At 38.0% G+C, this 10,931-nt stretch overlaps 1 protein-coding gene across 1 annotated transcript in view; it reads left to right on the top strand.

Moving 5' to 3' along the window:
- The window catches only part of Malrd1 (MAM and LDL receptor class A domain containing 1), a 638,235-nt gene that overhangs the window by 316,830 nt on the left and 310,474 nt on the right, over nucleotides 1-10,931 (top strand). The window contains exons 24-25 of the mRNA XM_019205159.2: nucleotides 5,765-6,012; nucleotides 9,304-9,595. Of these exons, the coding sequence (XP_019060704.1) occupies nucleotides 5,765-6,012; nucleotides 9,304-9,595 (540 nt within the window). The remainder of the gene's footprint in view (nucleotides 1-5,764; nucleotides 6,013-9,303; nucleotides 9,596-10,931) is intronic.

The following is a 10,931-nucleotide window of genomic DNA, read 5'->3' as shown; positions in this document are numbered from 1 at the left end:
TTTTTTTTTTTTTTTTTTTGCTGGAATTGAAACTTGGGACCTTGCACTTATGAGGCAGGCAGCAGCACCACTGAGCTAAATTCCTAGCTCTGTCATTTTCTGTCTTTAAATTTTAATTTGTTTTCTGTGTTGATGCTTGTAAGTTTCTTATGTTAGTTAGGTGGCTTTATCAGTAGTATTGAGGCTTCTCTAGGAAATGTCTGTTCCTCAGAAGTGTCTTCTAAGTATAGCTGGCTCTTGGTCTTTGTGTCTCTTCCAAGATCCTACTTCCTAATTCATTGGGGCTAAAAAGTTGTTATCTATCTGGCTCAGCACCCAGTCCTTTGGTATTAGACTATGGTGATGATTCTGACCCCAGGCAATCATAGTATTGCCAGTGGAAAAACTGAGTAAGACAGGTATGGCCTCCGGGCTAAAGTAGTAAAATTAGCAATAATATCATCAGGCAACATCTAGGTCAAGCTGTGGTAACTGCTAAATTGGTACCTTTAACCATAGTTTTATCAAACAATCTAACATAAACCGGGAACTGGTATGCAGTGAGTTTAACTGTGGTGGAGTGGTTTTTACCCTGTCAGAGGGGGGAATTTAAGAGGGACAAGGGACAAAACAGAGTGCTAACTGAGATATAGAAAAATCAGGGCTAAAGGATGATCACCCAAGCTTTGGGAAACCAGAGAAGAGAACAGGAGGGGAAGAATGACGGAAAAAGCAAAAGAATATCAAAGCAAACCAGAAAGATTAGCAACAATGTTCATTCATATAAGTATATCAAAAAAATCAAGAAAGACAGTTGAGGAAAGAAAGGATCAGGGTGGGAAAACAAAGCAAATAATAAAAGTCAAAACTTAAACAATGCCCCCTAAAAAAAGCAAAAGAAACATGAAAAACTAATAAATGAAGAAGAAAATAAAATTCCTTCGGTGCCCACGATTCTGTGGTAGTGTCCAAGTCAGAGCCCGGATCTGTACTGGGTAACTTCGCCAAGTCTGCAGCGGGATTAGTGCTGGGTGGGGGTTGGTCTTGGCCTCCAGATGCGAGGCTTTAGCCAGCAGCTTTCTGGATAAACCATCTCTGTCTCTTTATTTACCCTATTTGTCTCTGCATCACTCTCCCAGTTGCTATGGTGCACACAGACAGAGACGGCCCAAGGCTGCTCCCAGACCCATATACAGTGGGCCCCTCCCGGACCTTGTGCAGCCTCCTCTCAAGTTAAACACTACTGGCCCCTCTCGAGTTCTGGGGGAGCAGGTGATTTGCTTTCCCCTCCTTGTCCCCACCAACTGAGGCTGCTTGCGCTGCTGGTCGCCGTGTACGGGGAGTGCTGACTTAAGGCCCCAGGCTTCTTAATCCAACGTCCATGGTCCCTGTCCCTCTTGTGCACGTTGCAGGGTGGGAGAGGTCATACTGTTCCGCTCACTGTCCCTCCCACTGCTGTGGTCCCTAACTTTGTTGTTGCTAGAGGCTCCATCCAGTTAGCCTCTATGGCTCAGGACAGAGAAAACAAGCAAACTGGTGGTCATAGGGGAGGGAGCAGCTTCCTAATTGCTCTCCCCAGTGTATGCAGGTGAAGTTTGCTGCCAGGTTGCAGTGTCCCCTGCGGGAAAGCAAAAGAGGTGAGGGACCTTTTACTCCGGATCTCTCCTGTGTGGATGGAGTTTGCAACCCTTTTGCAGTCTCCGTTTTTTGAGAACTTCCCAGGAATGGTGGTTCCTGCTCTGTATGCAGGCAGTAGATCCAAAGACAGCCCTGTAGGCTGGACAATCATCTTCTAAAATCCTATGCCTGTGTTTTGTTTGATGTACAAGTCTCTCCTTTTCTTGCAGTTGCCTGTGTTCTTGGTTGATTTTCTCTGAGTAGCTCCAACGTGGCTTCTCCTCTATTCAGTCACATTTAATCCTCCTTGAAACTTTTAGTGAAAAAATCTATTATGCAGATAAGTGACTTAAAAAGTCATCAACTAATGCTACTTAAAATATTTATTTAAATTAACCGTGTCTTACAGTATGGATAGAATACTACTCTGATATCATCTAACAAATTAATGTAGGAAACAATGCAAGTATTTCCATTGAAATCAACAACATGTTGATCGTAGCCACTTCCAACACCCACAATTTAAAGGAAAGGTTCAGGTTGCCTCATGGTTTCAGTCCATGGTCTACTAGCTCCAAGGCTGAAATAGGATGACAAAGGACTATGACAGGGAAAAAGGTGCTCAACTCAGGGCTGCCAGATACAGACAGAGAGAGACCAAGAAGGAGCAGGAATACTAACAGACCTTTTGAGGTCATTCCCCCTGTAACCCACTTCTAGCCAGCCGCATGTCCCAACAACACATTCGTTAATCCACTACTGAGTACAGAAGCCCCACGATGTCTTGGAGACCCCTCCAGAAGGTTCCAGTCTCTTGACTAGTATATGACACAGGGTTGAAGACGTAAACACAGAATTAAACAAGAAAGTGAGGAGCCAGGATGGCCAATGCTGAGCAACCAGCAAATGCCCTGGTCAGTCCAAGCCACTGACTTTTATTGGTAATCAGATTGGGGTAAAGGAGAACTACATATGAGGATGTGTGTTTATGCAGTTGCTGTGGATACTGCAGAAAAGGTATATAAAGGAAAGGACAAAGCATTCTGAAATTTAGAGCTGAACAGACAAAATATAGGGTTGTAATTAAAACCTAGTACTATGAGTTAAGAAGGTTTTGGTGATGGGAATGGAATTTGGGAGTGAGTTATCCTGACCCTGGCTAATATGTTATCTCATGGTGAGCCCCACAGCTTCCAAGGCCATTTCTGTGGTGTGGCTGTTATCAGGAGGGCCTGCACTCTACCTAGGTGCATATGAGCTGTTTCTGTCAGTCACATAAGCTTCAGTCAGACTCACTTTTTCTTTTCTTTTTTTCCAATCATGCGGTCATTTTTTAAACTTTTATTAATTTTATTGGTACATTTCATGTGTACAGTATAATGACATTCATTGGAAATTTGTACCTTTACGTAATCAATCTTGGTTCTTATTTTTTTTCCCCCATTCCCCTGCCCTCCTTTCAAGCCCTCCCTCTCTCCCAAAATGAGCCAGTTGCGGGGTCAAATCTTTACAGCCTGCACTGCCTGCAGCCTACTTTGGGAATAATCTATAGGATGGTTCCCCACAACAATCCAGTCACCTTCCACACTCATGAGAATTTGCAGGGACATTTTAAATCTAAACCATAACACATATTTAATCTTCTTTCTTATGGATTTGGTCAATATATAAGACATAAACTTAAATGAAAGAAAGCCAAATTATAATCATTGCAGAATACGCTTCCACATCTTGAAAGTGGAGAGATTTCCTTTAAGAAGGAAAATATTCTTGTACTGGTTTATGTGGTATCCTTCCTGAATTTATGTCCAGCTGGGTGGTATAGTGTCCCCTCAAAACTCTTGTCCTAGTAGAACCTCAGAATTTGACCTCAAAAATAAGGTCCTTGTAGATCAAATTGAAATGGAATCAGTCTGGATCAAAGTTAGCCCTCATCCAATGATTGATGTAAGATTCAGACACAGAGAAAAGTGAGGGCACAGAGGGAGAACTCTTTGTGATTGGAATGACATCTTCTAGCCTAGGTATGCCAGTATAGCTGGTAAACATGAGTAGCCATGGAGAGGCAGGGAAGGATTGTTCTTTGGGCCCCACAGAGCTCTGGTACATCTTGACTCCAGACTTCTAGCCTGAAACTGTGGGATAATAAATTTCTGCTCTTTCAAACCCCGAAGTTTGTGTTTCATTTTTTCCCCAACTCTTGGGAAACAAATCATTTCTCAGTCGTACAATTAAGAGACTGCCCTACTGAAAACTAGAAACAAGCTTCTCTAGTCATACTTTTTGCTTGTTTTTATATCAGGATTTGAAAATCTCATCCTGTGCATTACTTACGTAGTATTCTAAAGAAGTTATTCTGCACAAATGTTTTATTTAATAATTTAGATAGTTTGGGAATATACATTGTTATCTGAAGAAGTATTTTCTTTATTTTGGAAATTCATAGAGTCTTTAATATACTAATATTTTCTTAAAATTATCTTCCAAAGAAAGATGTAATTTTAGAGCCTGTCCCAGTCATTTGATTGCACAATATTCCTTCTTTGAATGACAAATTGCCATCCATAGAAATTAGTATTCAAGTGCACAGTTAACGCAGTGAAACCTACATGAAGCAGTTTCAAGGATAATCAAGCAAAACTGGATGGCTGCTACCTTAATGTAGCTGCCATAAGACAGCTCCTCCTGGCGTCTCCTACTACATTTCCTTGTAGACACAGGAACTGTCTTGTTTTCTACTATTTGCAAACTGGTTTTATTGAAGCACTAGCATCTCAATCACTGTATATGGCATTCTGAAGCCAAGCAGATGAGAAAAATTATGATAGAAAAATTTTCTCTCCTTTCAAAAACATTTGGAGTTTGTTGAAATAATTTTCTCAATCATATTTGACTAGCTACTTCATTAAATTAAAACACTTTAAAAATTCTTTATAAAGCTAAAAATAATCACTGAAGCTCATTTTCAGTTTTTGCCAAGTATATCAGTGAGAAATGTGATAAAACTGGGTTTCATTTTACCAGTTTTATATACTCCCAAATAATATGCCAGTAAGGGTGAGACATAGTTCTTTGTAATTTTCACCTTATTGAACTACAAGGAATGTAGAGTGTGCTCTGTGTTTTTAAATACTTTGCGATTTATGCTAAGCATATTAATAAAAAGCAATTTTAATGACACTTGCATGAGAACTTGGAAATTCCTTAGTGTTCGGTATAATGGAGTAAATTCTTTGTCCTAAAATTCTTGTGGATCCTGCAGGATATTTATTTGTTTTTCTTTGGCCACTCTTCTGGAGATCTATCCCTTGGTGTTTTGATGGCAAAATCATTCTTTTTCTCATTTAGATAAAATTACCTTAAGGATTTGAGAACTTTTTCAAATGAGTTTTAAAAGGAAAATCTTTTTTCTGAATACATATTGACACGTAATTGATTCATCTCAATTTTTTTTAGTTCTTGGGCACTGTATCACAATTATTAATTTTACAGTTTTTTAATATTTTAAATTTTTAATTAAGTTGAAATATTCATACAAAAATTAATGAGCATTGTTTTTGATGCATTCTGAACATGTTACTACTTACGATCAAATTAGTCATTCTCTAGTTTTATATAGTGTAACAGATATACTGAAAGATTAAAAATTTCCTACAATATAATTGTATAAGATACACCATTTTCTTATACCACAGTCTGCAATTTTATAACACCCACACTTGCATTTTTAGCATTATAGGTAACTGCAGCTGATGTAAAAAGTAATTAAAGTGAATAATGATAACTTTTGTTAGGCAACATTTCCCAAGCTAAACACTATTTCAGAATGATAAACTTAGAAACCACATCCTGAGAAGCAACGATGAGAAGAGAGACATAATAAATTATAATGGCTAGATAGGTATCTGGGGCCAGAAATGTGTGAAACTTGAAAGAAAGTGTCTTTTTCAGTAATTTTGAGATTGGGACCAGATCGGTGGAGAAATGAACTTACATGTGCCATGAAAACAGCTGTATACAACAAACTAAAATAGTTTATATAAATGTTGCCAGAGTAGCCTTGCAAGGTTTTGTGTATAATATATCAAGAGCGCTGTGATTTTGAATCGCATACTTTAAAGGTAGCAGATTTCCTTTGTTTCTAACATGTGGTTGAAATGTTTTCCAGGTGCCTTCAGTGGCCGCTGTGATTTTGAATTTGACCTTTGTGCATGGGAGCAGGATCAAGACGAGGACTTCGACTGGAATCTGAAAGCCAGCAGCATCCCAGAGGCAAGCGTAGAATCAGCTGTGGACTACAGTTTGGGAAACTCATCCAATCATTACATCTTGATAAAGAGCTTTTACCCACGTCAGCCTGGGACAGCAGCCAGAATATCAAGTCCAGTGATAAATAAGAGAAGTAAAAATTGTAAGGTATGAGGAGAAACAAACAAACATTGTAACAACTGTTGATAAAGTGAAAAAGAAGATAAAATATATGAGTTTGAATTTACTCAATCTGCAATGTGTAAAGGGCATAGAGGAAGCAAGAGAGGATTATTAGAAGGCTGGAAGAATTTCCCCTGTGGATAGATTCTTTGGGTATTGAAAATTTGGAAACCACTGAAAAACTAAATGGTTAAGTTATAACAATGGATAACACAAAAAAATTAAAACGCCAGTTGGTTCTCCTCAAGGATTTAGTATTTATTTAGTATAACCACTCAACAAAAAATTAAATAGGCAGTATATTCCTTAATATCTCTAATTACTAATATTATAGGTAGAGCAACAATAAAAAGGGTGAAGAAGTCTCCAAGAAGGAAAGAGTAGACTTGACCTTAAAAATAAAAGAATTTCTGTAGGCAAGAAGAAAATATTACTTGATCCTTAGTTTGTGAAAATTTGAAGAAAGTGTGAAATTTTAAAAGTATAAATTTAAAAGTATAAATAAGCCTTTTATTTTGACTAACAGATGCACATAGTGACTACCTATTTGCAGGGTTCTTTTACCTTCTTTTATCATTTGCTTGGCTCTTTGCTTATATTCTACAGATGATTTGAGCTAGCTAAATCAGGAACGAAATTTACCTTTCCATATAATGTAAATTAAGTACTCCTGGAAGACATCACAGGAAACTTGTTTGTCAGAGTCTTGCCATTGTTTGTATTTGTGATGAGATATGCAATTTCCATAAAATCTGAGCTCATGTATTCTGACTTGAATGTTCCTTGATACATGAACTGTAAAAAGAAAGCCAATTACAAAGTTTTTGACTGATCAAATCAGGCTCACAGGGCAATTGCATGATTTAGTCTTCATTGTCTTCAAGTAATACTGCCCTGGATATTGGTGGCTATTTTAAGTCTTAATATCTGTGAAACCTTTAGTTTATCTTAGGAGTTTTTCTGTCTCATTTTGAGCTGATTTCATAAACTCTCATAGAGCAAAATCCTTCTGATGGGCTGTGAACATTTCCTGTAAGTGGTGTAATCTGCAGAGAGAAACATCTGCAGTCCAGAAAGGCCGCAACCAGGCACAAAATAACATTAAACTTGCACCGAGTTGTCAAAAATTGAGCCTTAATCAAATATAATTATCATATATCGTATTGTCTTACAAATTGCTGGATACTTTCTCAAGTATAAAATCTATGAGTGCCACAAACTTTATGTATTTTGAGTCTATGCCTATTAATCTAGCTTTATATATCTTTAGAAATTTTGAAAATTATAACTTAGTTTCAGATATAAATCTGATTAAATATTAAATATATAAAATTCTACTTTGACTTTTAAACTTTTCTGAAGAGGTGCTTTTGCGCATGTTCCAAAGATGTTTTTTTCATGCTGTGGTAACTAAGGATTTCATCAGTCTCTATTTTACCCTGGTCCCAAATTTATAGTCCCTACTATTTTAGACAACTGTAGGCAAATGATGAAGTGTACTCTGAAGAGATGTCAAAAAGTTAATGATGAATGACTTTTTATAAGTATTTATGATGCAGATTAAACATGGAGAGACAAGGAAGGGTCACATCAAGAATATTGGTGGGGGCTGGGGATTTAGCTCAGTGGTGCCGCCGCCTGCCTGGAAAGCACAAGGTCGAGAGTTCAATCCCAAGTACCAAAACAACAACAACAAAAAAACCAAAAACAAACCAAAGGTGTGAGTCAGGTAAGCAGAGGGACCTCAAAAATTTTTCAGGTGAATTACCTTTACCCTTTCACTTTGTTTAATACCATTAAGCATAGAAAATTAAAACCACCCCCTTTTAAAAGTAAGTGAATGGAGGGGTTTCAGACGGAGATCAACAGGAAAAGAGATCAAATACCTGACCAGTGAAAATGTGAAGTAACATCCTGCCAGAGAAGAATTAACGTGCATCAGACTTTTATTCCCCCTTCCTGCCTGTGATTTGGTTATGTTGTCTTCGAGGGGTGTACCGATTGACATGTGGGGTTTATTTGCATATTAACCATCTGATGTCTTCATTCATAAAGTGACTTTAAGGCAGATAGGTATTGCTTGAGGTATAAAACATACGCCTCACATCTGTTGCACAAATTGCTCAAGTGCAAAGCAGTGGCTGAATGGGACCCAAGGGTGCCACACAGCTGGGCCTGGATAACTGCTGTCAACAAGGTGCCCCAGGCCTTTTGGATTTCTCACTCCAATAAGTAATGCTGGACCGGCTTTCAGCAATCCCAGGAAACAGGCACAGTGTTCTTGTTAGAAAGTCAACCAATAGAAGAGATATTTTGGAATCCTAGAATGGTTCCTACAAACTTTTCATCAGCTCGGAAATTAGAGTGGTTATTTTACATGGTTCACCTGTTTTTTTGTCCCTTCTTTTCGAGCTAGTGCACTGCATATATTGTTTAATGACATTCTTTATACTTTAAACATTCATTTTCATTTTTCTCCCAAATGACAAGACAAAAACTTGAAAGAGCTCTGAATTCCTGTCACTGCTGGCTGCTTCTGTTATTTCTCCAGAGCGCCCTCTTACCTTCTTCTGCACTGTAACAAGATGGAAAATCTTGTAAACCTTGCACATGTCGAAATGTGACTTCCCAGTTTCTGTAAATCAGTTTTTACATGGAGAAAAGCTCCCAAGGATGCTCTTCTAGGGCTCATTCCTAAGACTTGAAGTAACATTTTGACAATTGCTGTTCTTCTGGTCTGTATACGGTGGAACTCCGAGGAGCTTGCAGAACTGATAAAGTTTCTGCAAGAATACGGGCAGATAAGCAAAAGCATATTCCATAATTTTAAGAAAAAGATCAGATCACCCGCTGTCGCCGTGACGACACTCGTCCATTTGTGAAGGCAGGGTCCTCCGGACCACATGGAGTCCTAAAGGCCCCTCCTCCACACTGTTGAACTGGGAGTAAGTCCTCAGCGTGTGAGTTCTGTGGGACACATTCAAACCAGAACCTCAAGGGATCTTGCTTTAGATGCCATATCAGAAGCGAACTCAGTTTACTCGTTATAGACTCCTGTTCAAACCTTACCGCAGCACCTTCCATACAATGAAAAATGTGATTCAAGGCTGACCTAACTTCCCTCACTGCTAATGCGCTCACAGACCAGTAGAATATATCGGAAAGTCCAATGTTCTGTCGACATCTGTTGGTAAAGGAGAGAACATTGTGGTACAGTTAAAATAAAGCGGGATTAATTGTCCTCATCACATGCAGTGTTCCTTTTCTTGGCTGCAGATCATTTTTAATTATCACATGTATGGAAACAGCCCCGGGATTCTCACCTTGACCCAGGTATCAGTCACAAACCAGACGAAGGTTCTCCTTCACCTCACCAAAGAACAAGGCAATTTCTGGAGGAGAAAAGAATTATCTCTATTCAGCGATGAAGACTTTCAACTCAAATTTGAAGGCAGAGTTGGGAAAGGTCATCGTGGTCATATTGCGCTTGATGACATCGTGCTTACAAGGAATTGCCTGTCATTCCAGAACTCCATGAAGGAAGGACCAGCGGTCGCTCTCCTAACAGGTAGGTCTTAACTTGTGTGTGTTTGGTGTGTTTGTGGTGTGGAGAATGGAAAGGAAAGAAGGGAGAAGAAATGCCATGAATGCCTAAAAATTCATTGCTTTGTCAGGAACAAGAACTTTGTGTACCCGAAAATAGATCTTCCAAGCCTTTGCTCATAAAAATGTCTTCTAAATTTTCCCCAAGCTTTGGTGTATTTCACAGTTTCTGAAGTGTCTGTTTCCTCAGTTTCCTCACAGATAAAAGAGGACTCCTGGGCTTGTAACTCCTTTCAGAATTGAGACAGTTTTCTTATCTATAAAGTGGAGAAAACGTCCACCCATTTCTTAGATTCTGAAGCTCTTACAAATGAAGAAGCAGTTGTCCACTTAATTAGTTTAATCTAATATCTGTGGTATAGTAGGCATTTATCCAATAAAATAAAAAAAGTATTTTCATTATCTCTTTCTTTTAGCATCTTTACCAGTATTCATTAGGTGATATAAGCATTGAAGCCTAAGCCTAAGCCTCCATTATTAGTATTTATTAAGAATATGTTGGTCTCATTTGTTTTGGCAAAATTACTTTTCCTGCAGAAGATCACAGGCATGTAAGTATTTTACATTTTCAGTCTTAACTGTTTATTGAAAAGCTTTCCTTTTTGGTGCCTAATGAAAATGTGTCTATGCACACATCTTAGAAATGTTTAATGATTCTGAGTATCTCAGTACTGTGAAAACACTTAACTTGGAAGTTTCCCAGACTAAACAAGGATAAATGGAATCATTTTCTGCAAGCAGTGTCAACTTCTATTAAACTTTTGAAAATGGCTGTAGTTTACTCAGACTCTTCATCTATATCCATATGCATAGCTTAACAACTCTATCAAGGATCGCTTCAAATAGAAAAGATAAGAGGAGCAAGACATATATATTTAGGTATATGCATTTGAACTAAATCTAGAATCAGTAATTAATCAAAATAAATTCAGAGCCTTTATTAGCAAAAGCGCTAAGCACTATGAAGTTATTACTGAGTCCCAAGATGTCATATTCAACAACTTACTTTGATGACGGTTTTGTTAATTGCTAAATGATGAATGATAAAAATAATTGTTTGATTAATCTGAATAAAACCAACCAGGGCTTCTCCTCTAAATGTGCGTATGCAAATTCAGCCAGTGTTATTTTCTCTGCTTATTGACAGATATATATAAATTCTAAGTAAAATCGGGGCAGAGATCGACTTTTCAGTATACATATATGTGCATGTGTTTGTGTCTAATCTTAATTTCTACTAAATGGGAGTTGTACAGTAAATCTGTTTTACTCTTTTTTCTTTTTTTTTTTTTTTTTTTTTT

Source organism: Fukomys damarensis, unplaced genomic scaffold, assembly GCF_012274545.1.
Source record: "Fukomys damarensis isolate Sample0158 unplaced genomic scaffold, DMR_v1.0_HiC HiC_scaffold_37, whole genome shotgun sequence".
NCBI lineage: Eukaryota > Metazoa > Chordata > Mammalia > Rodentia > Bathyergidae > Fukomys > Fukomys damarensis.
Note: the sequence above shows the minus strand (reverse complement) of the source record. Positions and strands in the feature narration are given on the sequence as shown.